At 53.7% G+C, this 27,468-nt stretch overlaps 10 protein-coding genes across 10 annotated transcripts; 7 read left to right on the top strand and 3 right to left on the bottom strand.

Moving 5' to 3' along the window:
- Positions 1 to 1,677: 1,677 nt before the first annotated feature.
- CCMA1212_005385 (Sperm motility kinase) lies at positions 1,678 to 4,039 on the top strand (the record flags this gene model as incomplete). Its single annotated transcript, XM_073702647.1, has 2 exons — positions 1,678 to 1,833; positions 1,936 to 4,039. Exons 1-2 carry the CDS (start codon positions 1,694 to 1,696, stop codon positions 4,037 to 4,039), a joined length of 2,244 nt encoding a protein of 747 aa, XP_073558947.1. The 5' UTR covers positions 1,678 to 1,693.
- Positions 4,040 to 11,424: 7,385 nt separating this feature from the next.
- On the top strand, positions 11,425 to 13,406 carry CCMA1212_005384 (uncharacterized protein; the record flags this gene model as incomplete). Its single annotated transcript, XM_073702646.1, has 3 exons — positions 11,425 to 11,655; positions 11,836 to 13,249; positions 13,300 to 13,406. The coding sequence occupies 3 exons, from the start codon at positions 11,425 to 11,427 to the stop codon at positions 13,404 to 13,406; spliced, it is 1,752 nt and encodes a 583-aa protein (XP_073558946.1).
- A 706-nt stretch (positions 13,407 to 14,112) lies between these two features.
- Positions 14,113 to 15,686, top strand: CCMA1212_005383 (Putative isoaspartyl peptidase/L-asparaginase; the record flags this gene model as incomplete). Its single annotated transcript, XM_073702645.1, has 2 exons — positions 14,113 to 14,262; positions 14,394 to 15,686. The coding sequence occupies 2 exons, from the start codon at positions 14,113 to 14,115 to the stop codon at positions 15,684 to 15,686; spliced, it is 1,443 nt and encodes a 480-aa protein (XP_073558945.1).
- Positions 15,687 to 16,319: 633 nt separating this feature from the next.
- Positions 16,320 to 17,002, bottom strand: CCMA1212_005382 (Mitochondrial import inner membrane translocase subunit tim17; the record flags this gene model as incomplete). Its single annotated transcript, XM_073702644.1, has 3 exons — positions 16,320 to 16,512; positions 16,600 to 16,802; positions 16,934 to 17,002. The coding sequence occupies 3 exons, from the start codon at positions 17,000 to 17,002 to the stop codon at positions 16,320 to 16,322; spliced, it is 465 nt and encodes a 154-aa protein (XP_073558944.1).
- Positions 17,003 to 18,248: 1,246 nt separating this feature from the next.
- Positions 18,249 to 18,949, top strand: CCMA1212_005381 (uncharacterized protein; the record flags this gene model as incomplete). Its single annotated transcript, XM_073702643.1, has 2 exons — positions 18,249 to 18,594; positions 18,699 to 18,949. The coding sequence occupies 2 exons, from the start codon at positions 18,249 to 18,251 to the stop codon at positions 18,947 to 18,949; spliced, it is 597 nt and encodes a 198-aa protein (XP_073558943.1).
- A 609-nt stretch (positions 18,950 to 19,558) lies between these two features.
- CCMA1212_005380 (N-glycosidase R617) lies at positions 19,559 to 20,240 on the top strand (the record flags this gene model as incomplete). Its single annotated transcript, XM_073702642.1, has 2 exons — positions 19,559 to 19,698; positions 19,781 to 20,240. The coding sequence occupies 2 exons, from the start codon at positions 19,559 to 19,561 to the stop codon at positions 20,238 to 20,240; spliced, it is 600 nt and encodes a 199-aa protein (XP_073558942.1).
- A 487-nt stretch (positions 20,241 to 20,727) lies between these two features.
- CCMA1212_005379 (Mitochondrial import inner membrane translocase subunit tim44) lies at positions 20,728 to 22,395 on the bottom strand (the record flags this gene model as incomplete). Its single annotated transcript, XM_073702641.1, has 2 exons — positions 20,728 to 21,403; positions 21,464 to 22,395. 2 exons carry the CDS (start codon positions 22,393 to 22,395, stop codon positions 20,728 to 20,730), a joined length of 1,608 nt encoding a protein of 535 aa, XP_073559132.1.
- A 360-nt stretch (positions 22,396 to 22,755) lies between these two features.
- Positions 22,756 to 23,490, top strand: CCMA1212_005378 (Putative 37S ribosomal protein S18; the record flags this gene model as incomplete). The annotated part of the gene is made up of 1 exon (XM_073702640.1): positions 22,756 to 23,490. The coding sequence occupies one exon, from the start codon at positions 22,756 to 22,758 to the stop codon at positions 23,488 to 23,490; it is 735 nt and encodes a 244-aa protein (XP_073559133.1).
- Positions 23,491 to 23,836: 346 nt separating this feature from the next.
- Positions 23,837 to 24,454, bottom strand: CCMA1212_005377 (DeSI-like protein; the record flags this gene model as incomplete). The annotated part of the gene is made up of 1 exon (XM_073702639.1): positions 23,837 to 24,454. One exon carries the CDS (start codon positions 24,452 to 24,454, stop codon positions 23,837 to 23,839), a length of 618 nt encoding a protein of 205 aa, XP_073559140.1.
- Positions 24,455 to 25,644: 1,190 nt separating this feature from the next.
- Positions 25,645 to 27,183, top strand: CCMA1212_005376 (Obg-like ATPase 1; the record flags this gene model as incomplete). Its single annotated transcript, XM_073702638.1, has 4 exons — positions 25,645 to 25,719; positions 25,811 to 25,882; positions 25,936 to 26,421; positions 26,632 to 27,183. 4 exons carry the CDS (start codon positions 25,645 to 25,647, stop codon positions 27,181 to 27,183), a joined length of 1,185 nt encoding a protein of 394 aa, XP_073559141.1.
- Positions 27,184 to 27,468: the final 285 nt, after the last annotated feature.

Raw genomic sequence — 27,468 nt, 5'->3', positions numbered from 1 at the left:
GAGAGAGGCAACCATCTGTAGCTGTTGCTGCCCTAGCCCCTTCAATCTATGGAATGCTTAGCTAAACTAGAAGCTTGTTGCCATATCTTGATAACAAAGAGACAAGAGTCCTCTCACGAACGAAGCAAGGTACGATTGGAATAGCGAATAACTAGTCATTTGCCATGTCCAAGCTATGTACTGAGCTACGGCTACCGGCGGTGCTGAACTCGGGGGAGCTTTAGGGCTGTGAATCTATACAGGGTAATGGGCCACTGTCGAGAAGCCAAATCTGATGGAATCATCGTCTATATAATCACAGTTAATGGTGCAGATTTGTTTCTCAGTCATTACCTATGGCTGCTCACGTTCCTCTCCAACAACAGAGACATCGCTTACACATGCCTTGATCTGTAAGTGTCACAACCCAACACTTATGGTCGCACGAAGGACCGCCCTTGGCAAATGGCACTGGACAAACGTCGGGCCCTTGGGCCAATCAGAAACGGATCATTCAAATTCTCAAATGATCCAACCCAGGATCATCTGTACGACAAGATGATCCAGTCCAGACAACTGGATATATAAGTCACGTTCATGTCACTCATTCAGATAGTTTAGATCGCCAGTTGTTAGCAACACACCAGCAATAATACAATCAGATTGGAACTCAGAAATCCACTGCAAGTGTATTACCAGCTACGTGACAGTCTACGCCCGATAATCCGACCTGACCTCTCCGCCAACACAGACCCTACAAACGGTTTGTCCCTTGGGAAGTCTGTCACGACCCAACACTTATAGTCGCGACAATGAATCACCATGGCAAACGGCACCGGATAAACGTCAGGCCGCTGCACCAATAAAAGAAGGATCGAGACACAACTTCTCGATCCTCTCCGGATCGATAAAACGGACATCGATCCCCTGACGGATCGATGAGGATCCTATCGATCCAAGGATGGACAACTGGGTATATAAGTCGCATTTATGTCACTTTTTCAGATATCTAGATAGCTAGTTGTTAACACAGCACTGCAATCACAATACACTTTGGAACTCAGATATCTAACGCACAGAGTGCATTGCCTCGCTGCGCGACCTGACCTATCCGCCAACACAAACCCACGAACTCTAGGTTTATCTATTGGGAATTCGTTCTATACCTAGGTACAGGACACCGGTTCGTCACAAAGTCTGTTCCTACCAACAGGAACCCGGTTCGTCACAGTAATGTAACTGTTTTTTTTTTTGCATCAGTGTGTATATCATATACGCTGATCAGAGAGACAGTGGATACTGTATAGATTTGGAACTGCTCGCTGAGTGACTTCTCTTAAGCGAGCAAATACTTTCTCCAACAAGGAGATTAATACATCCATACTGCTGCACTCTTGGAGCACTGGAGCCATCTCCAGTCCATTTCAGGCAGCCCCACCCGTCTTGCCGTCTCACCCCACACGAGCTTGATCTGGTAGTGGCGGCAGTGGCGCAGTGGCTTCACAGCCTCAGCCGGCCTCTAGTCTCTACCTTACTTTCCAGTTTCAGCTATTCGTTTAACAATCTTCTTCCTTTCTCATACCTTAACGGAAGCGCACAAAAGAAAAGAGAAGGAGAGGAGTCAAGGAGAGAGGCGGAGAGAACACCAGAAATACGGCCAATTCACCCGATTCTCCCGTCTCATTGCCATTGTCACAGCCACTTTGCGCCCAGCATGGGCACCCGGGGCGACGGATGGATCACCGTGGGCCGCCGCCTGGCCGTTGAGGATGAAGCAGAATCCTGGGCCGAACAAGAGGTGAGGGAGCGGGAGGCCATGGCGGCATGGGACAGTGACGAGCAGTGGCCCAGCGTGTGAGTCATTTCACAGCCATACTTTGGCCGCAATTGGAGGCAGAGTCGAGCTTGTTGAAGCTGGAGTTTAATGCTTTTGTAGCTAATTCGAAACATGTCAAGACACAAACCGCTCTTCAACGGCCCTGACGCAAAGCGATTCGATTCCCGCCTGACCCCCCTCGACTACCTCGGCGGCGGCGCCTTTGGCCGCGTCGACAAGGTCCAGCATGGCTCCGTCTGCCTCGCCCGCAAGCGCATCATGCGCCGCCGCGGCCTGACAATCGAAGACCTGCGACAGGAAGGCCTCACAATGCGCAAGCTGGATCATCGTCATGTCGTCAAGCTTGTCGCCGCGTACATGCCCCGGCCGCACGAGCTCTGCCTACTCATCTGGCCCGCCGCCGTCTGCGATCTCGACACCCTGCTCGAAAACTTGGACTCGATACGGACGGGAAAGGGGGACCGCGAAGACGTCCTGGGTCGGCTCGACGCACTGGAGCTCAACGATTTGAGCGCCATTGAGCCCGCGACGGTGACGCAGAACATGGATTCGCTTGCGAAATGCCCCTTTGAGTTCCTCCGTGGCGTGGTTGGTTGCGTGGCTCGCGCAATGGCCTACTGCCACCTCAACGGCGTCCGACATCTCGACATCAAGCCGTCAAATATCCTGCTCAAGCCCGGTCGCGTATATCTGGCCGACTTTGGCATCTCCAAAGATGTTAGCGATCAGGAACAAACCACCATTGACGGCAATCCTGGGACGGAAAAGTGGCGCGCCCCGGAGCTGTATGGCGAGAACGGCTCCAGCATGCAGCTCTCCGACATTTACTCCCTGGGGCTGGTGTATCTCAACATCGCAACTGTGCTTTACAACGTGAGGCTCTCCGAATTTGAGGAAGCCCTGGTCTACCAAGCCGACCTGGCCCGCAGCGAGAAGCTAGCAATTCGTGAAGACAATCTGAGACGTCTTCTCGAAAAGCTCACCGCCCACGCCTTGGTGACGCCGCAATTCATGTTTACCTACGAGGGCCAAGAAACAGTAAGACCGCGGCCGCTCGTGAATCTCATTGCCAAGATGATATCATCGAACCCCCGTGCCCGGCTACCAGCCGACAAGGTCGACGAGAAGCTATCCATGATCGGAGGCATCCACCAGATATATCACGGCGAGTGCTGCAAACGCCCCGTATCCTGGGTCGAGGATAAGTGGGACAAGAAGTTTGTCGCTCTGATGAGCCTCAAGGCGGAGAATGACGACCTGAAAAAGAAGATTGCCGAGCTGTACGGCAGAGACGAGACGTACGAGAAACGGCTAGAGAATGAGCGGAAAGCGCATGAGCATGACGTTGCCAAACTGCAAGCTCTGCTGAAGAGTGCGGAAGAAAAGTGCCACATGCTAGAGCAGGCTCAGGCTCAGGGAGGACGCAGAAGAGGTCATGACCGTGAGCACCGCCAGGCCGGCCAGGGATCGAAACCTCGTGCCCCCCCTTCGCCGGCTTCGAAAAGCGTCGGTCTCGGCTTGACCAAGGCTCTCTCGACACCGTCAGCTGTCCCACAACGACCGCCGCTCCGGCCTTCGTACCAGTCATCCCCTCGGGCCTCTTCGAACTACTTCCATTCTCCTACTCCACCATCTCGATCAAATGAATCGCTATCTAGACACAGCAACAGCTCAACGGTCAAGGCGGGGCCTCCAGTGTCGCCCGGCTTACCGAATCGGACCCCGAGCAACACAAGCCTGTCGGGATACATGCTGCGATCCAGGGGGTCAGGATCCAAACTGCCCCTTCCCGTAACCCCCGGCAGTCGATCAGGCACTCCGAACCTCAATCAAGAGCAAAGCCTGACAGACAGCAGCATGACGTCTTCCATCTTTTCCCGACAGAGCATAGACACCATGCCGACGCCAACTCATAACAGCCCGTCCGCAAGCAAGGTGCTGACGGCTGACGACAAGCCAGACATCCACTGGGGGGATCTTCCCAGCAGAGAACGAAGGCCTTCTACGCCGCCGCCGCCTCCAAGCCCAAGCTTGTCGCTGTCTCCTTCGGCCATGTCATCACCTACGCCGTCAAGATCTGGCCTTGCTGATGGCGATGACGGGGATCCCGATGTGACTGTGAGGCCTCGGAGGATTCCTTCACTGAAACCGATGAAGAGTTGGGCTGAGGTGGCCAGGAAGGAACTAAGCAGGATGGAGATTAGGCAGCTGAACCGGAAATGACAATGAAGAGGATCAAAAGAAACATCATGAGGACAAAGACTGGGCGTTATTCAGCACAAAAAGAGTTGTCGGGATGTTCAATGAAACTATTACCTAGGAGCTGAATGATATACCTCCTCAAGAATACTGTGCCTCAAAACACCAGTAACGTGATATCCTTTGATGTCGTTAGGCTTGAACACGGGATGGCAGATCTGATGTTGCAATAATGCCATTGACATAAACATCCCTAGACATCATCGTTACTGAAACTGGGTTTCTACCTGATGTTGCCAACATCGCGATTCGCTGACACCCGTAACGTAACATTCCTTGCACATCATTCGGGACATCCTATCCAATGTTGCCATCAATGTTAATAGATATTAAAGTTGGAGCTATAGAAAGCTGAGCAGTTAGTCTAATAAACTCCACATGACTATAATTTATAGCAAAGTTTCAGAGTTTTGAATGGAATGATACCAAGGTATAACAACGACTGTAGTCTGAGTTATGGGGGCTGAGTGGATACCTCCAATTACTTTAAAATAACCATACTCAAAGATCCAGAATAATCCCATGATGTAAGTGGTTGATTCACTTTCACAATTCCCCGGTAGAATATGAATTCAGCTCACCTGTTGTTGTGTCATACGAATGCCTCGTTCGGAGTTTTTGTTTTATTTGACGGCGTATACCCTTTGTCTCTTCTTGTGAAATTTTTGGAAATGTATCTAAACCCACTGACATATCTTGCTTTACGGCCATGTCTGAGATACGATATGAAACTCTGTACACGCAGAACTTCTATCATAAAGGTAAATTACATAGCTGATACCTAGTATCTACATTAACATATCTCCCTACAGGTGTCAATCTAAGCCCTCAAGAGCATGCCCAAGGAAGGATGGATGCCTTGCGAGTTGCTTCAGTAGAAGCAGCAAGCCTGGACCCTAACGTGGGTTCTGTTCAATATGGGGCCCTAGTAGCCAATGGAGTTGGCAATGATTGGGCCGTGGTTTTTTCTGATAAAGACTACAACGTCGTTGTTCAGTTTGACGAGAACAGGAAGAATCGTGTAACTGGTGTGAGGACAAGGAAGTTCGGTTACACTCTGAGTGTGACTCTCATACAAGAGTGCCGACCTATGACTGGAAGCCCGGCGGATAAGCCTCGTCAAATCATGGCGTCGCTGTCGTGATGTAATCGGATAGTCTGCTGGTATGTGTAAGAGAGAAGCTTCTGAAATGTTGATTAGTCGCGTTTGTTCTTCCTTATCCTTGGAGGGTTTCAACAACCCAAAGGGATTAATGGGAGGGCCGACATCGCTCTGGCCGTTTTTCGTTTTAGTGTTGCTCATCAAGGGTCCCGCTTGTTCTGAGTTGTTGCATTGTATTGAAAAAAATTCTTTATATCTCGGTTTGATTGTCCCAGGCCCTCTGAACCCGGGACTCCTGAGTGGATTGTAAGTATCGTTGACGTGCGTGACCTCCCTCCTCCGAAGAACCCTACTTTCTATCATGTTTCACCTTGAAATCAAGCTCAGTGATGGAAAAATTTATCATGACCTAAGCTAGATCAACTGTAGGTCAGTTATAGAGACAGGACGTAGCTCGGGGAAACCAAGAAGGTAAACCACGACTGCTTCCTCCCGCTCAGGGGCATCCTGAAGCTATCACGTGCTATGGCATGTAGTTCTATTTTCGCGTGTTATGCTTAGCTGGATCTGAGCTGTGGTCGCATTGGAATCATTGCCGAACATAGGGATCTAAGTGTTAGGTTCCATCGTCGGCCTTTCGACTCTGCTGCTGAACCCGTCGTTGGATTTACACCATCAGAACCCCAGAACAGAGACTAATATCAGTCCTCATTCAAAGCGTCCAATCAGTCGTTGCTTCCCTCTTCTGCCTCTCAGCTTCAATTCTGAATTCCAAGTACACAGCACTTTTCGTTTTGTTATAGAACTATGATCCTTCGGAATGACTCAAAACAGCGTCAACAACTACTGCCGAGCCTAATCCTGGCCAGTAGGGTTTGATCTCTCCGAACTCTGGATTGGGTTTAAGTTGAACTCCTTGATGGTTACTATGACGCTCTTATCAAGATCTAGTTTACCCATTTCCGATGATGGGCCATTTCAAAAACTACTTGAACGGCCTTATAGCACGGTTTTTCCAATGGAGAAGATACCTCAAGTTGGATCTATGCAGATACGGGTATCAAGCATTGAGTCACTATGGCAGAGTGCCCCAAAGGAATGCATGACCTCGCACGGCGCGGCGAATGATATGATGCCACTCGTTCTATTTCTATGGCTACAGAGTATTATCGCAGTGCCACCGCATAATGAAGTCGAGGGGATTGGTGGCGACTCCAATAGTGCTTACCAAGTCTGACAGCAGAGAGGCTCCTCACCCCTGACTTCAGCTGCCTATTACAACAAAGTGCGACTGCAGAATCATACCTCCCGATAGAGCGTCTCTTAATTATTCATTTGACCATAGTTTTGATCGTCTCATCATGGAAGAAGAAAAAGACATTGCCTACATGCATGCCGTCCCACAGGCCTCGGACTACTTCCCTTCCCTTCGGGGGTCCGTTGGCCTCATCTATTCATCCCCTCCCTGGTACACATTCCCTCGTGGCACTTCATCCTTTTCTAGACTTGTATATTTGAGTAAAGACTATCTTACACATTTCAGTCCCCCTAACCGTGATGCATAGGGCTCGGTCTATTCGAAGTAACGTGGGGCGGCTTCATGAAAAAAAAAAAAAAAAAAGACTGGAGGCGCGGAATTCCGCACCTGTAAGTCCTAGGGGGTTGCGTGGATTGCCTCAGGCGATAGGGCTTCAGATCATGCAAAACCCCTTGCTAGGACAACTCCTTTGCACCGTTTTACACTCATCAAGGTAGGTACGAAGTATCCAATTGCAACCTCTATAGGCTATTGTGTGCTGGCAACCGAGCCGGAGGGGACACTTCACGCCCACAGTAAGCAGAAAACTTCATCTGGAGTTGTCGGCAAGGTGTCTTTCGGTAGCCTGTGCGGTTACAGGTGGTTCCTTGCTGCTCTCCATTTGAGCGTCTTCCCAGGCTATCACTACGAGACCCTGGTTATACTTTACTCGTATTATCACCGCAGTGGTTGCATCTGAAATGTCAGTCTATGGGGCTCCCACTATAGTTGGGGGGTCCCTTGCTACCGATGTTGACAGGCGGCAGCTGATACAACAGACTGCGTCCTACTTTCTGACCCAATGGGCTACGATGGCGATGGACGTGGCCGTAGACTGAGTTTCACGCTACTGGCGCATGTCGCCGGCGAGGGTTCTACGTGATGGACGTTTCTGACTGTTGTTCATCATAACATCATGTCAGATGTGAAGATCAAGGCGATGACACCTTGACGATGTCAAAAAAGAATATCAACACACTGCCGTCTTGATTCTTTTTAAAGGGTTTCTATTGATTCTTCGGTTGCTGGGACCCAGTAGGTATAGACTCCTATATATGAGGAGTACCCCTCGTATTACCTCTAGAAAGAAAAATTAGGGCTGATGGCAGCAGGATGACCATCACATCCCCGACATATATACAAAGTCTGCAGGGTGCTGTTGGACGAGCGTTATGGGCAGTCGACCCCTAGTCTCCTGACAGACAACGAATTCATGAAGAAAATGCTTGAGTTTGAATGAGATCAGCTCACCCTTACATTGTGTGATCTGACGGAGCTCCCCTTTACCGACGACGAGGGTTGTGACAGAGTTGAAGACAGTAGTACTTGGAACAAGTCTTATCCTACGGACACATCCGGGCGAACCCGTGCCAAAACTAGGAGTAAGAGGTTGTTTGTAGACATGGTAGCACTCGTCCATGCTACAAGGAATAGTATTACCTGTCATCGAGAGATTAACAGCATATCGGAGAACTGAATAGTACATCGGACATGACATGGTCTGTTTCGGCGATAATGTAACAGGGCCTTCTCGCTGAAACTTGGACCGGCCCATCTTCATTGAGCGTAACTACATTGTCATTCTTATGCAAGGTTGTGTTCTATATGATTCAAGATACAGCCAAGCGTCTGGGACGCCCGCCTTTTGCCGTCTTTGGTGGCTGTCACGGCCATCATCCCCATCATCCTCCTCCCACCACGTGCTAGAGTCCGAATACATCCCAGCTTCAGCACTGGTCAGCGGAGTGCTGATGAACTAAGCAGTATTACTCTCTGCAAATGGCGTGCTAGACGGAAATCACTGCTGCGCGGAAGAATGAGCCAGTGCGTGGAGACTCGGCAAACGATACTATGGGCACGCTACGAGTTGATAGACTCGATTCGGTTTCATCACACGTAGATTTCGCAGGAGAAAATGGTTTCGGGCGCCGTCATTGATCGTATGGAGTTTTCTCGTCATCGTAGACATCAAACACCTGTAAGCAACCCCTAAGGGAGGATTGAAAATCTGAGATGGCAAAAGTGAACATGCAAGGCGACTGGGTGCACTACCTAGTGGGTGAAGTCAACAGCCAAGTAGGCCCCAGGCACGGTTGCAACTCACCTCCTCGCCCATCACCCCTCCGGTAAGCTGACTCCAAGACCCATGACCATGATGGGCCCCTTTCCGCCTGGACGGAACTCGCGTTGGACCATCTCCACGAGAGCTGCATGGGACGAGCTGTCGAGAAGCTTGGGAGGGTGTTTCCGCGCCACAAGACCCACGGCCGGTCCATATACTTCTTGACTAGGCAAGGAAGTTTGGGTGACACGCGGCTCAGTGGGTAAGATTTGCATAAAGTACGTACCCTATGCTGTGCTCCAGACTTAGTGACAACTACGTGTGGAGCGAGATGGGACTTTACGGGCTAGAAACAACGGCAGTGAAAGAGGAGCCCCAGACTGTTATAAGAAGAGCTCTGGTATGTACACGGCTGCAGAGATCAAGGTGCATAGCGGGAAGCTCAAGTGGGGGAAGCGGCATGCAAGATTGGCGTGTGGTCGAGCAAGATGGGGTGTAAGTGGGAGCCGACATTGAAAGTACTCGGGAATATCCATCGGGGGGATGCTGGCAACGTACAGCCTGATCACGATCGGTGCGATTGGAGAGCTACGGACATTCTACGGAGTTTGTGCGGAAGAGATGTACTTGGTAGGACTCTGGCTTGAAGCCTGTTGTCGCCGTGCAACCATCGCATATAAATGAGTCTAGATACGTAGCCCTTGTTGTTCCAGCGTTTCTCGAAGCGTCTGCTGTTTGTCGGATTTGCCAATTGCCGTATGCAGCCACAGCTGTACGCGTATATGGCTGCTCTCGAGCTGCATCAGGACAGTCTGGGGAGACATCAGTATGAATGTAACCAGATATTACGGAGGTTGAAACGAGGCGCCTCATCACCTCAGCTGGGGACCGATGAGGCTTGGAGGGATTGAGGTTGAGGTTGATTGTCTCTCCGGACGTATTCGGCCGACAACTTTCGAGGAGGCCGTTTGATAGGCGGTGGCAGAATTGGAGGAGCTGGATGTGGTAGGCGGTGGAGCGGCATAAGTGGGAAAGGCGGGTCCTTGCCGCCTGGGCCGCAAGCCGCAAATGGATGGAAACAACAATGCAATTCTTCAGCTGTGTATTCTAGCGCGTTTGGGGACTAGCGGCTTGGAGCAGCAACTTGACCCCCGGCCTTATGAGTTGCCCCATTGGGGACACACACGGGCAAGCAACTGCGTGAAGCAGCGGTGCTCTCTGAGAATCCCACAGTGTATCGAGTGCTGTCAGGTCGGGTAGCCAGTTTGAGCCTTCTCTCGTATGGTACCGTTCTGGGCCGCAATTACTCAACCAGGAAATGCACAATTACTCAATTAGGAAATGCACATCTCCGCCAATCACCAGCTGTAATCTGCTGACAAAGATAGCTGAGGCTTGGCTGAAAGGCGCCCGGCACGGAAGTCGCCCTCGAGCCCCACAGGTGGCCCCGCGAGCCAGGGTACTGACTTCCTGATACGGCTAGACTGTTTCTCGACTGCTCGCCTGGAGCGAGGACAACTCGAGGTGCTTATTAATGCAGCTTAGGTCAACCTCGAAGCGGCCTAGCAGCGTCGCATTAGATAATCGCACCGGCAAGCCCGTTTGGTCTGCCTAGATTATACCACTTTGCTGTTCCAACTTGTTGTGGACTACTGGGTTTGTTGAGGGGATTGTATGGTGTGCAGAGTATTAGATATCAAGTACTATTATATACTCATTGCTTCTATATATCAGCGATGAGCTGAAAATAAAGGTATGATCTTCACCCTGTGGGTGGGTGAGAAAGTAGACTCAACTCTGTTGCGGTAGTGCCAGCATTAGTTGCGCAACCCTTTCAAACAGAAATCAAGCCAAAAAGACTCAAGTTGCCGACGTCAGAAACGGGCTGCGGCTGCTTCGTAATCGGCAGCCAGAAACCAGGCGCTAGCAATAAGGCGCCATCTAGCGGTTGACTGCATGTGCTCAAGGCAAACCCCCCAAAAGCCGTTCGGACTTTTGGGAGCCGCTTCCTTGGCTTCCGGGACAGCTCAAGCTTCAAATAACTTCCTTCAGGCACTATACAAAACTACAAACGTGTGCTGGCGATCCTGATACCGGTTCTACTCCAGAAACTCTCCGCTTTCTTCGCCTCTCCTTACAAGGACCTCCTCGCCAACAAACTCTCCATCTCTGTAGGGCTGGTTTCCGTATCAGCAATCAACCGCCCCCCCTCACCACACACTCCCGGTCTTGCGGCCCCTGACCCCCAGGATCCCTGCATCGGATCCGTCCACCTAGAGTCCCAAACCCCAGCTCCGTCAACCCCTGCAAGTCCGCCCAACAAAGCCTGGGCTGCGCTCCTGTGCGGTCTTCTGCGGTGCGGAGCGGTACAAAGCCGTGCGGCTCGTCAGCGAGAGCCGCTGCTTCTGGTCTGGCTGTCTGAGACGGGGGTGGTACTTTTACCCTTTTTCACCTCTATGACTTGCGGCTCACTGAGGCTCTGCCTGCTCACACGGACGAACGCGGATGAAGAATATAACCGGAAGAGTGAACCTGCTGCGACTCTCCGTGCTTATAACGAAATAGTATTACTATTACCTAGTATATACTCCTGCTTGCGTCCCCCCGCGCCGTTCGCCAATCCACTCCCCGACGTCAGGATCCATCTATACTTGTCGCCAGTGCTTTTTTTGATTTCGAGTTGCCTATATCCGATTCTAGTCCTGGATGTTTGTTGGATTATTATTCTTTAATTTGACTATCATTTTGTCTTTACATAGCACATAGTCCCTTGGTCCCCTTGGTCTCTTAGGCCCTCTGCGGCTCGACTAATCAATCAATCACTCAACCTCCTCCTTATCTGAACACACACACACACACACACACACACACACACAGACCACGGGACGATGAGCCGCGTGTCGCGAGCCCCCTTGCCGTCGCTTCAGAGCGAAATCTCGATTCTCAACGCTGAAAACTATGGCGAGCTGCCGAGAAGCTCGCCCGATTCAAGGGCCGACGAGATCGTCGTTAATGGCAAGCGCTCGTCGCCGTCGGATCACGACGAGGAAGATGGCGTGCAGAAGAAGCGATCCAGAGGCCGGCCGAGGCTGGACACTAAGGACGAGACGGCAGCTGATGTAAGTGGGAAGGCGTCGTGATGCTTGAGTGTCTTGCTGTTCATCATGATGGTTCACTAAATTCAATCTCCCGTCGCCCCTCTTCCGTCCTTACCTCAACTTCCTTTTGTCAATATTATCGCGTACTTGTACGCTTATCCGGAGTATGCAATGACATTCTAACCGTCCACGTCTCCGCAGCGTCGCCGCACCCAGATTCGCCTCGCTCAGCGAGCATACAGACACCGCAAAGACACCGCCATCACCACGCTCGAGCAAAAGGTCAAGGATCTGGAAGCCTCCAACGAGGCCATGAGCAAAGAGTTCACCAAGTTCTACGACATCATCCTGGCCGAGGGCATCTTTGACCTCGCCCCCCATGCCGCCCCTCGCCTCCGGCTCATCGCCGACAGGCTCCTCCGCATCTCCAGCATGGTTGGAACCGGCAGCATCACGCCGCCAGAAAGCGACGATCCCGTCACGGCCAAGTCTCCCGTAGCACGGAAAGGAACCAGCAACGTCTCTGCAGACCTCGCCCCTCAGGCCGGCGTCCTGGAACCCGAGCTGGCGGCTTCTTTCTCTGCTCATCAGCAGCACACGGGTGCCTTTAACTACGAGGTCATCGCCCAGGCCACGCCGAACAACGCCAGTTTCCCCTTCTTTGCCGCCTTCGAGACAACCACCTCACAGCCCCAGACCGGCAGCTATATGGGTAACTCTCTCACCACCCCCTCACCCTACGCCCGACTTTCACCCCCGGTATTTGGCTTCCCCGAGCGCACCTTTAGCAAGAGACTGCAAAAGACGACCCTGGAACGCGGCCTCAGGCTAGCCACGATGAAGAACCCGCCACCCGAGCAATACGCCACTGTTTTCGGCTTCTGCCTGCTCTTCGAGTCCCGCGATGCCATCGTTCGGAAATTAGCTTCTGGACTAAAGAAGGTACAGAATGAAATCTTTGACTGGAAGATGTCGTCTGCGGATCAGTTTGGCTTCTTGGACAATGCCTTTTCGACAGCCGGCGCCGACGACCTGGGCCACGCGCTGCTTTCCCTGGGCAAACCGACCAACGGCTTCTCCGGCCTGACAGCGTCCTTTGGCCAGCAACCCCCGGCCAGCTCCGACGAGAGGGCGGAGCAGCGGATACGGATGATTTGCCAAAACTTTGAGGGAGAATTCTTCACGGCTGATGAAGTAGAGCTGTTCCTGCGCAGGCTCGGCGTCGTCATCCCGCCCAACGTCGACTACGTCGAAACGGAGCTCGATCTTAACGACCTCCAGGCCGCCGATGAGGCCACCGCAAAGAACCTCTTTGCCAGCATCGGCCTGCCTCCAGGGAGCGCGGGACTAGGTAGCGGCATGCCCGGTGGCAACAACAGCAACAGCAACAACCTGTGGCATACGAATGCCTCTTCGATGGGCGATTTCGCAAGCGCCCTAAGGGGAGATGCATCTGAAGGTAAGAGCACACGTATGGATGAGCTTGGGGACGAATCTGACTTGAATGGGAGAGTAGTTTCGTTTATGAATAGCCACGACTTTGGCCAGATGTGGTCCACGGGATCAACTTGGCAGAAGACGAAGGTCTCGCTTGATGTTCGAAGGCTGATAGACGGTATGTTTTGGGATGTTTCTGGTCTGAATTCAGCTGCTGACGTGTGGTAGAACTCGGTAGTCGATCGGTTTGTCTTGGAAAGGTGCCTGGCGTGCGGCCAAAGGACGTGATTAGGGCCGTCAAGATTGCCGCAGGCCTGCCGGTAACTGCACCATAATACACGATCCCAGGGGGGGACGTCCTCGACGTATATGTGCCGCCATAGTACTCGATGAAGGGAGAAGACTTAATTGGATAAAGGATTTGTAATTACTAATCCACGGGGAAAGCATGCTCAGGGCAAACAATATGCCCATGGATTCAAGCTGGGAGCAACGGGAGTTTACAAGGGATATACCACAAAAGTCCAAAGGCCAAAGGATATCTGGCCTGCATTGTTGGACGCTGGTGTTTTTGACATTTAGTACCTTACTATCAGGTTCATTCTCTGCTTCATCTCACATGGGACGGGATCGTCTTGCCGTTTCTTTACGCATATACGGATGCTTATATCGCCTCACTTTCTGATGAAGAATATCCCCAGCACGTAACTAAAAGACATTGGAATAAGAAATTCCAAATCTCAAGAGAATGACATTTCCAAGGTCCGCGGACATTGTCTATATATCATGCTTCGTTCGTTATGAAGAAGCATGTCTCACTTCATACAAAGTGGAAAATACCCCGAAAGGGGACATGGATGAGTAAGGAGTCCCAAACGGGCAGGTCTTCCCGCCCTCCGCGGGTTTTATCAGTCGCGCAACTCCTCCACCTTATCATAACCCTCATCCCATAGAACGACGGTCCACCATTTCTTTCCCCTTCAGCGACACCCTTTTCGTCTTGAATTACTTGAAACTTCAAGTCTAGTTTGAGTTGCCATCATGGAATATAGAAAACAAAAACAATCTGTTGCAGAGGCCGGAGTGAGGATCCAGCCTCGACTGATCATCCACGGCGGCGCGGGCAATATCCAACGGAGCAACTTCCCTGCTGAAAAGTATGCTGCTTATCGCGATGCTCTTTTGTCAATTGTGAGTCTTACTATGGCCAAGTTCATTCATCGCTCTATAAATCCAATAAGCCTCATTCTCTCACCTCACCTCAAACCACACAACCCTCTCATCATCACCATTCAAAAAACATACTGATATACAATCAACAGGTCACCAAAACCCAAACCTTCATGAACTCACCCTCACCCTCATCCTCACCCCCATACAACGAAAAGCAACAGCAACAACAACAACAAACACACCGCTCCGCCCTCGAAATCGCAACCCACGCCGTCCTCCTCCTGGAAGACAACCCCCTCTTCAACAGCGCCCGCGGCGCCGTCTTCACCCGCGACGGCATCAACGAGCTCGAGGCCTCCGTCATGGTCTCCCGCGGCCTCAAGAAGCGCGGCGTCGGCGTCATGGGCCTCCGGAGGGTGCGCAACCCCATCTTGTTGGCCAAGGAGATGCTCGAGCGTGGGGAGGAGGATCTTGCGCCGGCGGGGTCTGTGCCCTCGTCATCTTCTTCTTCACTGAACGCTCCTACTTCACTGCTGGACGATGGTGATGATGATGATGATGTAAAGGGGAATGTTGAAGGGAACGGCAATCTGGATGTCCCCTCCGCTCAAGGCCACACCCAGCTCCACGGCCCAACGGCAGAACAGCTCGCCGCAAAGTACGGCCTCCCCCTCGTCGACCCAAGCTACTTCTTCACCCAACAACGCTGGGACGAACACATCCGCGCCCTCGAGCGCGAAAAGTCGGGCACTTCATCAGCAACATGGCACGCCGATGAGTATCTCCCCCAAGGCACTTGCGGTGCCGTCGCCCTGGACGCAGAGGGCGTCATATGCGCGGCTACGAGCACAGGTGGCATGACGAACAAGCTAACGGGTCGCATCGGCGACACGCCCGTCGTGGGAGCGGGATTCTGGGCTGAAGAATGGGAAGAAGAGGCCGAAGCAGACGTCCTCGGGGCGGAGCCGGGAATCAGCTTCGTTGGTCCCCTGAAGGGGTTGCTGGCTGACTGCTTCCCCACGCCGTGGATGTACTCTCCCTCCTTTTCGCCCTTGAAATCGGCGACATCGATAACTCGCTCCGTGGGCTTCTCCGGCACCGGCAACGGCGACTCCTTCCTGCGCGTCAACGCCGTCCGCACCGTCGCCGCCATCGCGCGCTACAAACCTTGCCCGGGACGCCGCGCGCTGGCCCAGGTCGCCGGTCCGGGGGGCCAGCTGCAGCAGAGCGCGGGGGATCGCTGGGGACGCACGGGAGAGGGCGAGGGGGGCATCATTGGGCTCGAGTGCGTGCTTGAGCGGGATGAGGATGGACGGGTGGTGGGCGTGCGGTCGGAGGTGTTGATGGGGTATAACTGCGGGGGGATGTATCGTGCTTGGATCGATGATGAGGGGAGGCCGGTTATGAGTATCTGGTCGAACGGATCTGCGGATGAGTTGTGAGTCTTGACCTTTGAATTGGCGTGCACCCTGTCACATAGAGAGCTAGATGTCAGAGAGTCCAACGTTGAGGTTCATGGACAGCATGTCCAGTTCTTTCATTGTCAATCATGGGATTACACCGTCCCACCGGCCTTGTCTCCAAGAATACAACAATACACAGGCGGCATGTCTCGTCCAGCACCGGCCTTCTTCTCATATATTCGTACATGTGAATGGCTCACAAATACCATTCGTTTTGCGGCCCAGCAGCCTGCGAGATTTCCATCTCCCGATGATTTCCCCGGACCCGGGGTCCTTCTTGGTTCTTCCCCTCCCACATCTATAAGCCACGTAAAACGCCAGTGCGATGCGGATATCCATAGATATTGGTCTTTTTTCAAGTTTGGGTTCTTCCCTCGTCTTCCATCTTTTTGTTGTGTTCGAGCGGTTCTTATATCCTCGTGAAGCCTCTGGCGCCGCAGAGGCCACAGAGAGGGAATGAAAATACTAGTGGTGCGTCAAAAGTTCGAAAACGCCGAGACCAGTTAAAGCGAAATTAAGTCAAAACAGAATTAAATGACAAAGGCAGAGTTGAGAGAGGTATGGTTGTCGATTCGGCTTTTTTTCGTTCGTTTCGGTTCATCGTGTTTCCGCTCACATGGCCTGGACTTCCGAGTTGGGCGGCGGCTGGGGCATCTCCAGCTTCGTTGACCCAGCCATCATCTTGCCAAAGGCGATGCCGACGCCCTCGATGACGGCCAGCAGAACGGCGCAGCCAATGGCATTGTTGCGGGCGGCCTTGACACCGCCACGGAAGGCGAGGGAGCCGCCGGTGAAGAAGCCCGCACTGCGCAAAAAAAGTTAGATCTGACGTATTCCAGCAAACGCCGTAATCGGTGCCCGTTCTCGGATGGGCGACGAGATCAATGCTCACATGATGGCGTTGTAAGGGTCCTCCTTCTTCCGGATGCCCTTGACGGCGCAGTCAAACGTCGAGAAGAGACCGCCCCAGACACCAAAGTTGCCGCCCAGGACGGGCGCCCGCATCTTGATGGCGGTGATGGCGCCGATGCGGCGCTCGCCGTAGGGAGAGTTTCGGAAGCCCTTGATGCCGTGCCAGATGGTTCCGCCGATAGCCTGCATGCATCTCAACAAGTCAGCCGGTCAGTCTTCGCTGTGGTAATCCGCGATCCTGCGTCGATAACAACATGTGGTGATTTCCAAGGTGGGGGGGGAGGAGGAGAGCGGAAAGAGGCTTTATCACGTACGCCCATGGCAAAGGCACCGCCAAAGTCATTGAGAATGACGTAGGGACAAGGGTCGCGTCCGTGATCCATGGCTGTAGAAGGGGAGAGGCTGAAGGAGGAGTTTGAGTTGAGGCGAGGCGAGGCGGGAGGACAAGCGTCGAGATGATGCTGGTGCGATATCGTCAGCCTTGGTGGTGAGGAAGGGAAAAAAAAAAGTCGGTTTGCGCTGGCTTTGGCTGGAGTCCGGCTTGGCTTGCTGGGGACTGGAATTGGCTAGTAGAATGGAAAATTCGGGCCGCGGCGCTTGTTCCGTTTTCGCGGCGTTGGCGGAATGCGGTCCGTTTGGGTAACGGTCACATGCTCCGTTTGAGACGGAGACTAGCGTTGAAAACGGAGTGACGCCTCGTCATTATCAACCCCAGATTGCAATTGTGATGCTACGAGAATGCTTTTTCATGAGGTGTCTAGACCAGGAGGAAGATTCTACCGATGCCATTGCAAGTTTGGCTGAATCAGAGCACGATCCTCCATCTGAATGTAACACCAGCAGCATGTAAGTCGGCAGTCATGATGGACACGGCTGAACCACATTCTGCATTCATACCACTGTTTTATTCCAGCCTCGTATCTGAAAACAAGTTACAGGGAAAAATAAAAAGGAAAAGACAAAAGGAACAATACGCCTAAAGCGCAACGTGATATGCGCGTCCGGTAATATTCTCCTTGATGTGGCGGCTCAGTGACATTTTCTCTTTCCCCTGCCCAGCAGCATCTCAAAATGAACAAGAGCCGTTAACTGTTGGACCTTCGGCTTCGGCTCTCCATCACGGGTTTCGGCTTGAACCAGCCAACCAACCCTTCTTCGCACTCCGAAGCACCAGAAACTCCACAGTTCACATCGCCAACGCTCCCACATAAAAGACAACTCATTAACCGTGTTTGGCACGCCGTCGATCCTAGCAGACTATCTGAACAGGCCAACCTCAGCATCGAATCCTTCTGTGCTATGACCAAATGAGATCAACTTACATGGCCCCTCTTCAACCCGTAATTTCTTGCCGTGTTGTTCTTTCAAGAATACCTGAACTTCATGTTGTAGTTCAAGGCACTCCGCGGAACCCCGATGTCTTTCCTAAAATGGCTCGCCGAACCAAAGAACAAAGCCCGTGAGCATCATTCGCTTTAAAAGCTGTCGTATGTGGACTTTTGTTCGATACGGTTTGCAATGTGACTCCCTGCCTGACTTGCACATAAGGCCGTCCCATTGTCCGTGTCATTGGTTGTCGTAGCCTTCATCCAGGTAAACAGTCATTCTTTTGCCCACATACCCGCCACCATGCCTCTCGCCGTCCTCCCAGCAACAGAAGCAGACCTCCCCCGCTCCGTCGCCATCGAAAGACGAGCCTACGGCCCCAACAAGACCACGCCCATCTTCTTCCCCGGAGAGGGCCTGAGCCTCGAGGACCGCGTCGCCCAGATGTCGGCGCGCAAAAGGGACGATTCAGCCTGCCGGTGGATCAAGGTCGTCGACGCAGACTTGGAAGCAAAGGGCGAGGAGAGCATGATTGCGTTTGCGCTGTGGTTTATCTACTCGGGCGACGTGAAGCCGAGTCTTCCCCGGAGATCGTGGGGTGCGGGGACCAACCCGGAGGCCTGTGATGCCTTTTTCGGGGAGATGGATCGTAGGTGGTGGGATCGGTTTGAGGGCAAGTCTCATATCTGCAAGTCACCCGTTTCACACTATGACCACCAGCTGTTGAATAGCTGGCTGATTGTTTTGATGCAGACCTCAAACTCCTTCACACCGACCCTGACCACCAAAGACGCGGCGCCGGCGGCATGAGTCTCCAGTGGGGCACCGCCGAGGCCGACAGGCTGGGCCTCGTCTCATATCTCGAGGCTTCCGAGGAGGGACGCCCGCTGTATGAAAGGTACGGCTTCAAGGAGGTGGGCCGGATTGTCGTCGACCTGTCGAGATGGGGCGGCACGGAGCCTGCGACGGCGTATCTGATGCTTCGCGAGCCGCTGCTCAACTGAGCCTTTTTCAAGAGCACCGGAGTGTTGGTGATTGAGCGGTAGGTGGTGAGTGGTGGTTGGGAGCTTTTTGTGTATGTAGGCTTTGGTATCTCAGGGATAGAAGCGTGAAGGCGCCTCCATGATTCACTGCGTCAAGTCGAGTCATCACTCGGTCGTTCACGCCGCACGCATATGCATTCACCGCAGACGTGAGTGACTAACAGCAGAATAACAGCCACCGTTCACCTTCCCTGATTTACTACAGCCTCTTCTTATCAACGTCGTGAATGCGCCATAACGTGCAAGCGAGCGCCAAAACTCGACTTGTAAGACAGCTGAGGCCATTTTACTCGCCGATGACTCAGTGCGGCTGACTCTGGAAGGACGCAGTCACAGCAAAAGCCACAACACGCCAATAGAGACGGCTTCTCGACATTTCAGGCCCTGGGAAAGAAAGAAAGATTTGTTCATGCCGTATCAAGAGAGGAAACTATAAATAAGCGGACAAGAGCCTCGTCATTCATCTCTCGAGTTGCACGGCATTGATATCTCTCTCCACTGCTGGCCAGATCAACGTCTTCCACCTCAGAACATCTTCCACACGCATACACTCTTCCATCAAACCAAAAAATGGCAGAACCATCAGGAGACTCAGAACCAATCTACTTCTGGAGGGAAACAGATCCCCAGAACGGCTACCTCTCCCAATGGTACTACTGCCCCTTCCGAGACGACAAGGACCCAAACATCATCTACGAAACGGCAGAACAGTACGTACAAAGCAACTACCAACCCCAGATCAAATACCCAATTTACACAAGCATGTACAGCTAGTTAATGTGTTAATGATAGCTACATGATGTACCAAAAAGCCCTCCTCTTCAACGACCACCCCTCCGCCCACAAAATCCTCTCCAAAGGCCAGACCCCCCGAAAGGTAAAATCCCTCGGCCGCAAAGTCGCAAACTTTTCCGAAAAGACGTGGACTGCGAAACGCGAAGAGGTCGTTCGCCAGGGAAACTATCTGAAATTCACAAACGCCGTCAAGGAAATCGGCTTCTCCCGTGGCTCGTCTTCGTCGGCGGGGAGTGAACCGCTTGTTGGAGGGTCGTTGAGGGAGACGCTGCTGAGTACGGGGGAGAGGGAACTTGTGGAGGCGAGTCCGTTTGATGCTGTTTGGGGGATTGGATTGAAGGCTGCGGATGCGGATGGGAATAGGGAGGCTTGGGGGTTGAATCTTTTGGGGAGGGCGTTGATGGATGTGCGGAAGAGGCTGAGGGAGGAGAAGGAGGCGGCTGCTCGTGTTGAGTGAGGGAAGGGCGAGGGCACGATATACACTCATAGGAGAGATGCCAACTCATGCTTAGCACACGAAGGATAGACCAAGCATGGCTTCAGATAGAGACCAATTGCTTCAGTAGCCGTATGTCCATTGGATGATTATGTCTATGCGTCTATATCCACGTCCCAACCTCCCATCCTCAGATCATCATCGTACATATAACAAAAGGCGTCTCGCCTAGACGCAAAGTAGAGCGGTGTGTTCATCCCGGCATGTTCCCTTCCCATGCCTCCATATCCCTTTTCCTTTTTCTGCTTTCTCGCTTGTTCCTAGGATATACATCTTCCACATGATTTTTTGACATATAATACAGAATGAATACAGATCGACAAGGCTCCCTGCCAAGGTCCACTCCCATGCTCCCAGACGCCGTGAATCATACAGAAAACGGGCACAAGCCATGCTTCTTTTTTTTTTTTTTTTCGCAGTGTGTCTTTCATCTTCTTTCCTTTGCTTCTTAGACCCAGTCCCGTCCGCTCTTCTGCATCTCAATCAGACGCCAGCCCCTCGTCTCCGGGTTGTTGACGTCCTCAGGAACACGGGTGATGCCAATGGCATACGTCACCTGCTGCACCCGGTCTTCCATGCCGGCGGCCAGCTCGTTCGTCTTGGCGTTGCGGTAGACGTGCACCTCCTGGGTACGGCACGTGATGATGAAGACGGGGATCTCGCCGGGATCCAGCATGCGGGCCTTGAGAATGTCCACGTTCCGGATGTCCAGGATGCGGCCGTCCGACTTCATGCCCGCCTGGAGGTACTGCTTCGTCAGAGCCTCGTAGACCGAGAACTGCGCGGCCGAGAGCCACTGCTTCAGCACCTCGGTGTCTCCCTTGACGTAGGCGTCCAGCACCTCGGGGAGGATGTACTCGCGCAGCTCCTGCAGGAAGGGCTCGGTCCGGAAGCTGGGGTCCATGGAGCGGAACTTCTTGATGACCATGGCCGTCTCGTTCTCGGCGAAGAAGCCGCCAATCGTGTCGGTGATGCTGCGGGCCGTCGAGATGAGGGGGTTCTCCGATTCTTCGTACTTGCCCTTCATGCTGAAGACGCTCTGGACAAACTTGTTGCTGTCTCGGAAGTCCCTCCAGGCTTCTTTCCAGGCTGCGTCCTTGTGCAGCGTGATGTTGGTTCCGGCGCTATCACGGATGATTAGATGTGCAACTTCGATAAAGGTCGAGACAGCAGAGTGGACTTACTTGGGATCTTCCTGCAAAACTTCGTCTTCACCACGCTCCTTTGCCAGCTGCTCCCTCCTCTTCCTACGCTCCTCCTTCTCGACCCAGCCACCATACCTGGACGAGCTGCCATCGTCAATGACATTCTTGACGTTCTTGAAAGCTTCCGTCTCTCGGATGGGCTTGGTGGCCTTGTCGACGGCATCGCCAGTGACGTTGGCCGCCTTTCGCACGCCCTTCATGACCGGCGTCTCCCAGGTCCAGGCCGCGCCCTTGCCGATGGCCGTAGCGGTCGTCTTGGCTACCTTGGACGTGGTTTGTGAGATGGCTCCGGTGGACTTTTCGTACGCCTCGCGAGCTCGTCGAACGGATTCGCTCTCGGCAAACTGGTTGGCGGACGCAGCAATCTGCTTGGTCGATTCGTTCCACTCCTGGGACTTTTGCAGCTCAGTGTTCATCGTCTCCATGAACACCTGCCAGGGGGTCTTGTCGCCGTGCGGCGGGGGCGGGGGGAGATCTTCCTTCTTTTCCTTGCCCTCGTCTTTGCCATCTTCCTTGGCCTCCTCCTTTCCATCAGTCTTTTCCTCGGAATCCTTGGTCGGCTCCTCCTCGACCTTGGCCTTGGGCTCAGCCTTGTCCGCGGCAGGCTTCGCCTCGGTCTTGACCGTGTCCTCCTGCAGTCTCCGGCCGCTTACATGCAGGGAGCGGGACTGTGACGCAGCAGAAGCGACTCGCAAACCGGCAGGCAGGAAGCTCGATCTCAGCGGCGTCGACAGCGCAGACGGAAGCGCCGCCCGTTCAACGCTCGCGGCATTTCGGCCGGGCCTCTGCGCAAGCTGAGAAGCTAACCGGGCGTATGCGGCGGGACTCGGGCTGCAGGCGGGGGCAAGGCGAAGAGAGGCCCTCGAGAGGCCGCTCTGCGAATTGGCGGCGCTGCGGGCGAGGGAGTTCATCTTTGGCAGAGAACAATCACAAGCCAAACAAGAAAGGGGTGAAAAAGAACAGGTCTGCAAGCGGCTGCAGCACTTGGGCAGCGCGGCGTGGGGGAGGGAGAGATGAGGCGGAGACGAATGTGCGGGAATGGAAATTTTTGGATTTTTGGCGATGTCGGCTGGCGGCGGAAAGGCAGGCGGACAGCCGGGAGAATGCCGGCTCAATCGCAACTTTGCCGCCACCTGCGGCCGCGGCCAACTCCGGGACTTGGTGACTTGATGGTGCAGCAGTAAAATTTCAAGGTCGACGACGACGAGGGTTCAAGAGTCGCACGAGGCTCAACACACAGAGGCGGCAACACACACAGACACACACGCAGGATGAGCGGATCATTGAGGAGCTGCTTCGCGGCTCGGCCGCTGGCCCGCATCTCGCAGTCCATTGCTGCACGAGGCGGCGTCCAGGGCATCCGGCCGCTGTCGCAAACGAGCGCACGACGAGACGACGCAAAGGGTGGGAACAAACCACAGCCGGCCAAGACGGTGCCGCCGAAGCCCCGGACGGAATCGCTGCTCGACAGCATCTTCGCGACCCAGCCGGCGTCCAACAGCCGGTCCGCGCAGCCAAACTCCATGGCCAGCCTCTCCCAGAGCATGGTCTTCCAGGCCCTCAGCAAGTCCAACATCGACACCAGCGTGCTGTCCGGCGGCCCCTCGCAGGCGGCGCAGAAGAAGGACGACGAGCTGGAGCCGTACCACTTCCACGTCTTCTCGCACAAGCACAACACCCACATCACCTGCACAAAGCCCAACCGCGAGCCCATCATCTCCATGTCGTGCGGCAACATTGGCTTCAAGAAGTCACGGCGCGGCACCTTCGACTCGGCCTACTCTCTGACAAAGTACGTTTTGGAGCGATTGATTCACACGGGATGGCCAATGAAGATCAGCCGCCTCGAGCTGGTGCTGCGAGGGTTTGGCCAGGGCAGAGAGGCGGCCGTCAAGGTGCTCATGAGCCCCGAGGGCAAGGTGCTGCGCGACAAGATCGTGCGGGTCGCGGATTCGACAAGGATCAAGTTTGCGGGAACGAGGAGCGAGAAGCCGAGGCGGTTGTAGATGCTCGGCCGCATCAGCCATGCGTGATGATTTACCTATAGAGCCGAATGTACCATATCTTGTACACCCTATACCAAAAGAACAAGGAGGACGGAACAAAGGAAGACAAAATAAACAATGAACCACCCAAACAAGGCTACAAGCGCAAATTGTGACGATATCAAGCTCATGACATGAAACTCCCTAACCCTCGTGATGGAATAATGGTATCGTGCCGACCCGTAGCCTGCAAACAGAAAACGAAGGAAAGAAATAATCGAGCCAGAAACGCCAGTCGAGCCGTCCACCCACAAAGACGGAGAGGAAATGACAAAGACAAATGATGCGCAATGGGTCCTGGCCGCCATCAAGGCCGGATAGCCCTCTCTGCGGCTGGAAGCTGTCTGCCCGACGTGTCCCTGAGAATCTGCTTTCCTTTACCGCTTCCTCCTCTTCGGCGCTCGTCGTCGCTGCTCCATTCATGCTCACGCTCCGAAAGCAGATGCGGCCTCTGCTGCCCCAGCATGCGTGATTGTTCGTCCACATGATCGTCGTCGTCGTCATCGTCGACCAGCTCACCGTCGGCGCTCACGTACTCTGGGGGCTCGATCCAATCCCTCGGCACGACGCACGGCAGCGCGACTCCAATACTCGCGGCTCGGTTCAGCCATCCGGGGCCCGCGTCGCCCGTCAGCTTCTTGCACAGATACGACGTGAAGTGGTTGCAGTTCTTTGTGAGCAGGTTGTACGAGGTTCCGAGGAACTCTTCCGAGGCGTCTCGCAGGGCCGCATCGATCTCCTCCGACGTGGCCAGCGTAAAGCCATGCAGGATCTCGCACTTGAAGGTGCCGCCTGGGGGCTCAGTTTTGGGCTTGGTCCAATACACTCCGGTGACTCCGCGCTTATCATGCCCGCCGTACGCGTATTCTCGACCGTTGATGACAACTCCTGAGTGAAGCAGCGACGCCCCCAAGGTCCACAGCATCGAGGCGACTCTTCCGGGCTGTTGAGGACGAGCATGCGTTAGCAATCAATCGAGCACCCGGTGGCGCATAGAGCGGCGGAACAGCTGTGGCACGACAAGCGCTGTTGCGATAAGCTCTGTTCAGAGGGAATACTTACCGGCAGAAGGTCATAGACGTGGATTTTGATCTCCGTCTTTTGCAGCGACAGCGTTGATCTGTGCCTGCTCTGGCGTTGGCCGGACTGGTGCTGCTGCTGGTGCGAAGGCATTGCGACGGCGACTGCGATTGCGATTGCGGAGACGGAAATGCAGGTGGTCTTTGTCTGGCATACGGCAGGTTGTAAGACAATGCGGGGGTCGAATCAGACGAAGTAGAGACAAAGAGAAACCTGACGAGGCAAGATAGAAGAGAGATGAACAAGATCAGTAGCAGGAGGAGCAGCTGGATGGGACGAGGCGAAGAAGGCGGGTGTCGGAGTCGCTTATGTAGGTACGGCCTGTGGTAGCCCGATCTTGTGACGATTGCCTCGAAGCGAGTGAGATTGATGACCGGGATTGATTACGTGCCCCGCCTGAATCACAGCGCTGGCGACGCCTGTAACTCTGTAACTACGCCCCAAACAGGCGTCAATACAAGGCTCCCGTGGCTGCAGACGAGTCGCCGTCCGTCTCAAAAGCTGAGTGAGCTCCCACTTCAGCCCAATTCCGGCTAATGCCGAGCTCGAGACCAGGCTGGGATTCCTTCTGCTCTCTCTGCTCTGCCCTATCTTGCAGGTACTATGACGCAAGCCACTGACTAAGCCGCGGGAAAATCTAGCGCCGACTCCGACCAGAGCTCCAGCTAAATCCCATCCAGTGTGGGGTCGAGGCTCAAATTTCATTCTCACCACATCTCCCCTCCTCTCGCAAGAGAAAAAAAGAAAAAAAAAGAAAAGAGAAGGCAAAAAAAGGGCCAGCTTCCATCTGCGTCCCTTTGCTCTTCAGAGAAGCTCTTGTTCGCTTCCTTCTTCTCCCCGTCTCCGTCACCTCGGGCTACAAGTAGCCAGACGGCCGCATTGGCGCTCTCCATCGCGTCGCCTGCATCTTGCTTGGCTTCTCTTCTCTTCGTTTCTCCATCGCGCGCAGCAAGGTCTGCAGCCCTTGGACTTGTCCCGCCCTCACGACTGCTTCTTCCTTTTATCCCCTCCCGCCACTACGCAAAATCAAGAAAGATGCCTCCCAAGAAGGCGGTTGTCGAGGAGAAGATCCCTCTGGGACGACCTGGCAACAACTTGAAGAGCGGCATTGTGAGCAACTACTCTCTTGCCCAGCCCTAGCGGCTGTTCCCCCTTTTGCCTCGCAAGTGCCTCAGTTCCTAACAACTCGTTCCCTCTCCAGGTCGGCCTCGCCAACGTCGGCAAATCCACCCTCTTCCAGGCCATCACAAAGTGCAATCTTGGCAACCCAGCTGTATGAAGCCCCCCGCCTCGTCCTTCTTCGTCCGGGGTGCTGACAGCCTGAAGAACTTTCCCTACGCCACCATCGAGCCCGAAGAAGCTCGCGTCATTGTCCCCGATGAGCGGTTCGACTGGCTCGTTGAGAAATACAAGCCCAAGTCACAAGTCCCCGCCAACTTGACCGTCTACGATATTGCCGGTCTCACCCGCGGATCTTCCACAGGAGCTGGTCTTGGAAACTCTTTCCTCTCCCACATCCGAGCCGTCGACGCCATTTTCCAGGTTGTCCGATGCTTCGACGATGCTGAGATTATTCACGTCGAGGGCGACGTTAACCCCACCCGTGATCTGGACATCATCAGCGAGGAACTGCGACTCAAGGATATTGAGTTTGTGGAGAAGGCTCTGGAGAACCAGAAGAAGAAGACCCGCATGGGCGGCCAGAGTCTTGAGCTGAAGAAGGCCAAGATCGAGCAGGAGATTATTGAGAAGATCCTGGCCTGGCTCCAGGACGGCAAGGAGGTCCGCAAGGGCAACTGGAGCCCCAAGGAGGTAAGCCAACTCTCTCCTTCTACAAATCCCTCCCCTCCCCGCAATTACGTGATGACAAAGGGCCTTGACGGCCTGAACAATTTAAACCCAGCTCGTCGAATGTCTTTGACATATTGAGAAGAAACCTATTCTGAACTTTTGCCTTGCGATTGCTTCACTTTTGTATTTACTGCAGCTCTTTGATGTGGCAAGTTGCTGACAGTTTCACAGATTGAGGTCATCAACCCTCTGTTCCTGCTGACGGCCAAGCCGGTTGTCTACCTCGTCAACCTGTCTGAAAAGGACTACATCCGCAAGAAGAACAAGTACCTGCCCAAGGTTGCCGAGTGGATCAAGGAGCACGCCGAGGGCGACCCCATCATCCCCATCTCCGTCTCCTTTGAGGAGCGCCTGACCCGGTTCGAGACCGAGGAGGAGGCCAAGGAGGAGCAGAAGAGGGTGGGCGCCGAGTCGGCCCTGCCCAAGCTCATTATCCAGATGCGCAAGGCGCTCCAGCTGGGCAGCTTCTTCACAACGGGCACCGACGAGGTCCGCCAGTGGACCATCCGCACGGGCACCAAGGCCCCCCAGGCCGCCGGTGTCATCCACACCGATTTCGAGAAGACGTTTATCCAGGCCATTGTCTACAACTTCTCGACGCTCAAGGAGCTCGGTGACGAAGCCGAGGTCAAGGCCAAGGGCAAGGTCATGACCAAGGGCAAGGACTACGTCGTGGAGGATGGTGACATTTTGCTCATCAAGGCCGGTGCTGCCAAGGGTTAGACTGCTCTGGGAGGGGTGTGTAGTTTGATATCCAGCAATGAAAACGTAAAATATCATCTCTCAAACTTGCTCATTTCAGTGACTGCTCGTAGAGGAAGCCACTTGCAATTCATGGCGGTATCAATGATTCCTATGCGATATGCCATCCACCATATTGTCTCGTCTTCTCAATCTCTCCGCATATCTGTTCATATACAACGTTTATTATTTGCCTGAGATATGCCCATCATTCACCATCACGAAAGTCTTTAATTTTCGCACATTGTCTCTCCAAGAGCAATAGTG

Source organism: Trichoderma ghanense (assembly GCF_004382785.1).
Source record: "Trichoderma ghanense strain CCMA-1212 chromosome Unknown scaffold_5, whole genome shotgun sequence".
NCBI classification, from domain to species: domain Eukaryota; kingdom Fungi; phylum Ascomycota; class Sordariomycetes; order Hypocreales; family Hypocreaceae; genus Trichoderma; species Trichoderma ghanense.
The sequence above is the reverse complement of the archived record's forward strand: the minus strand, read 5'-3'. Positions and strand labels throughout refer to the sequence as shown.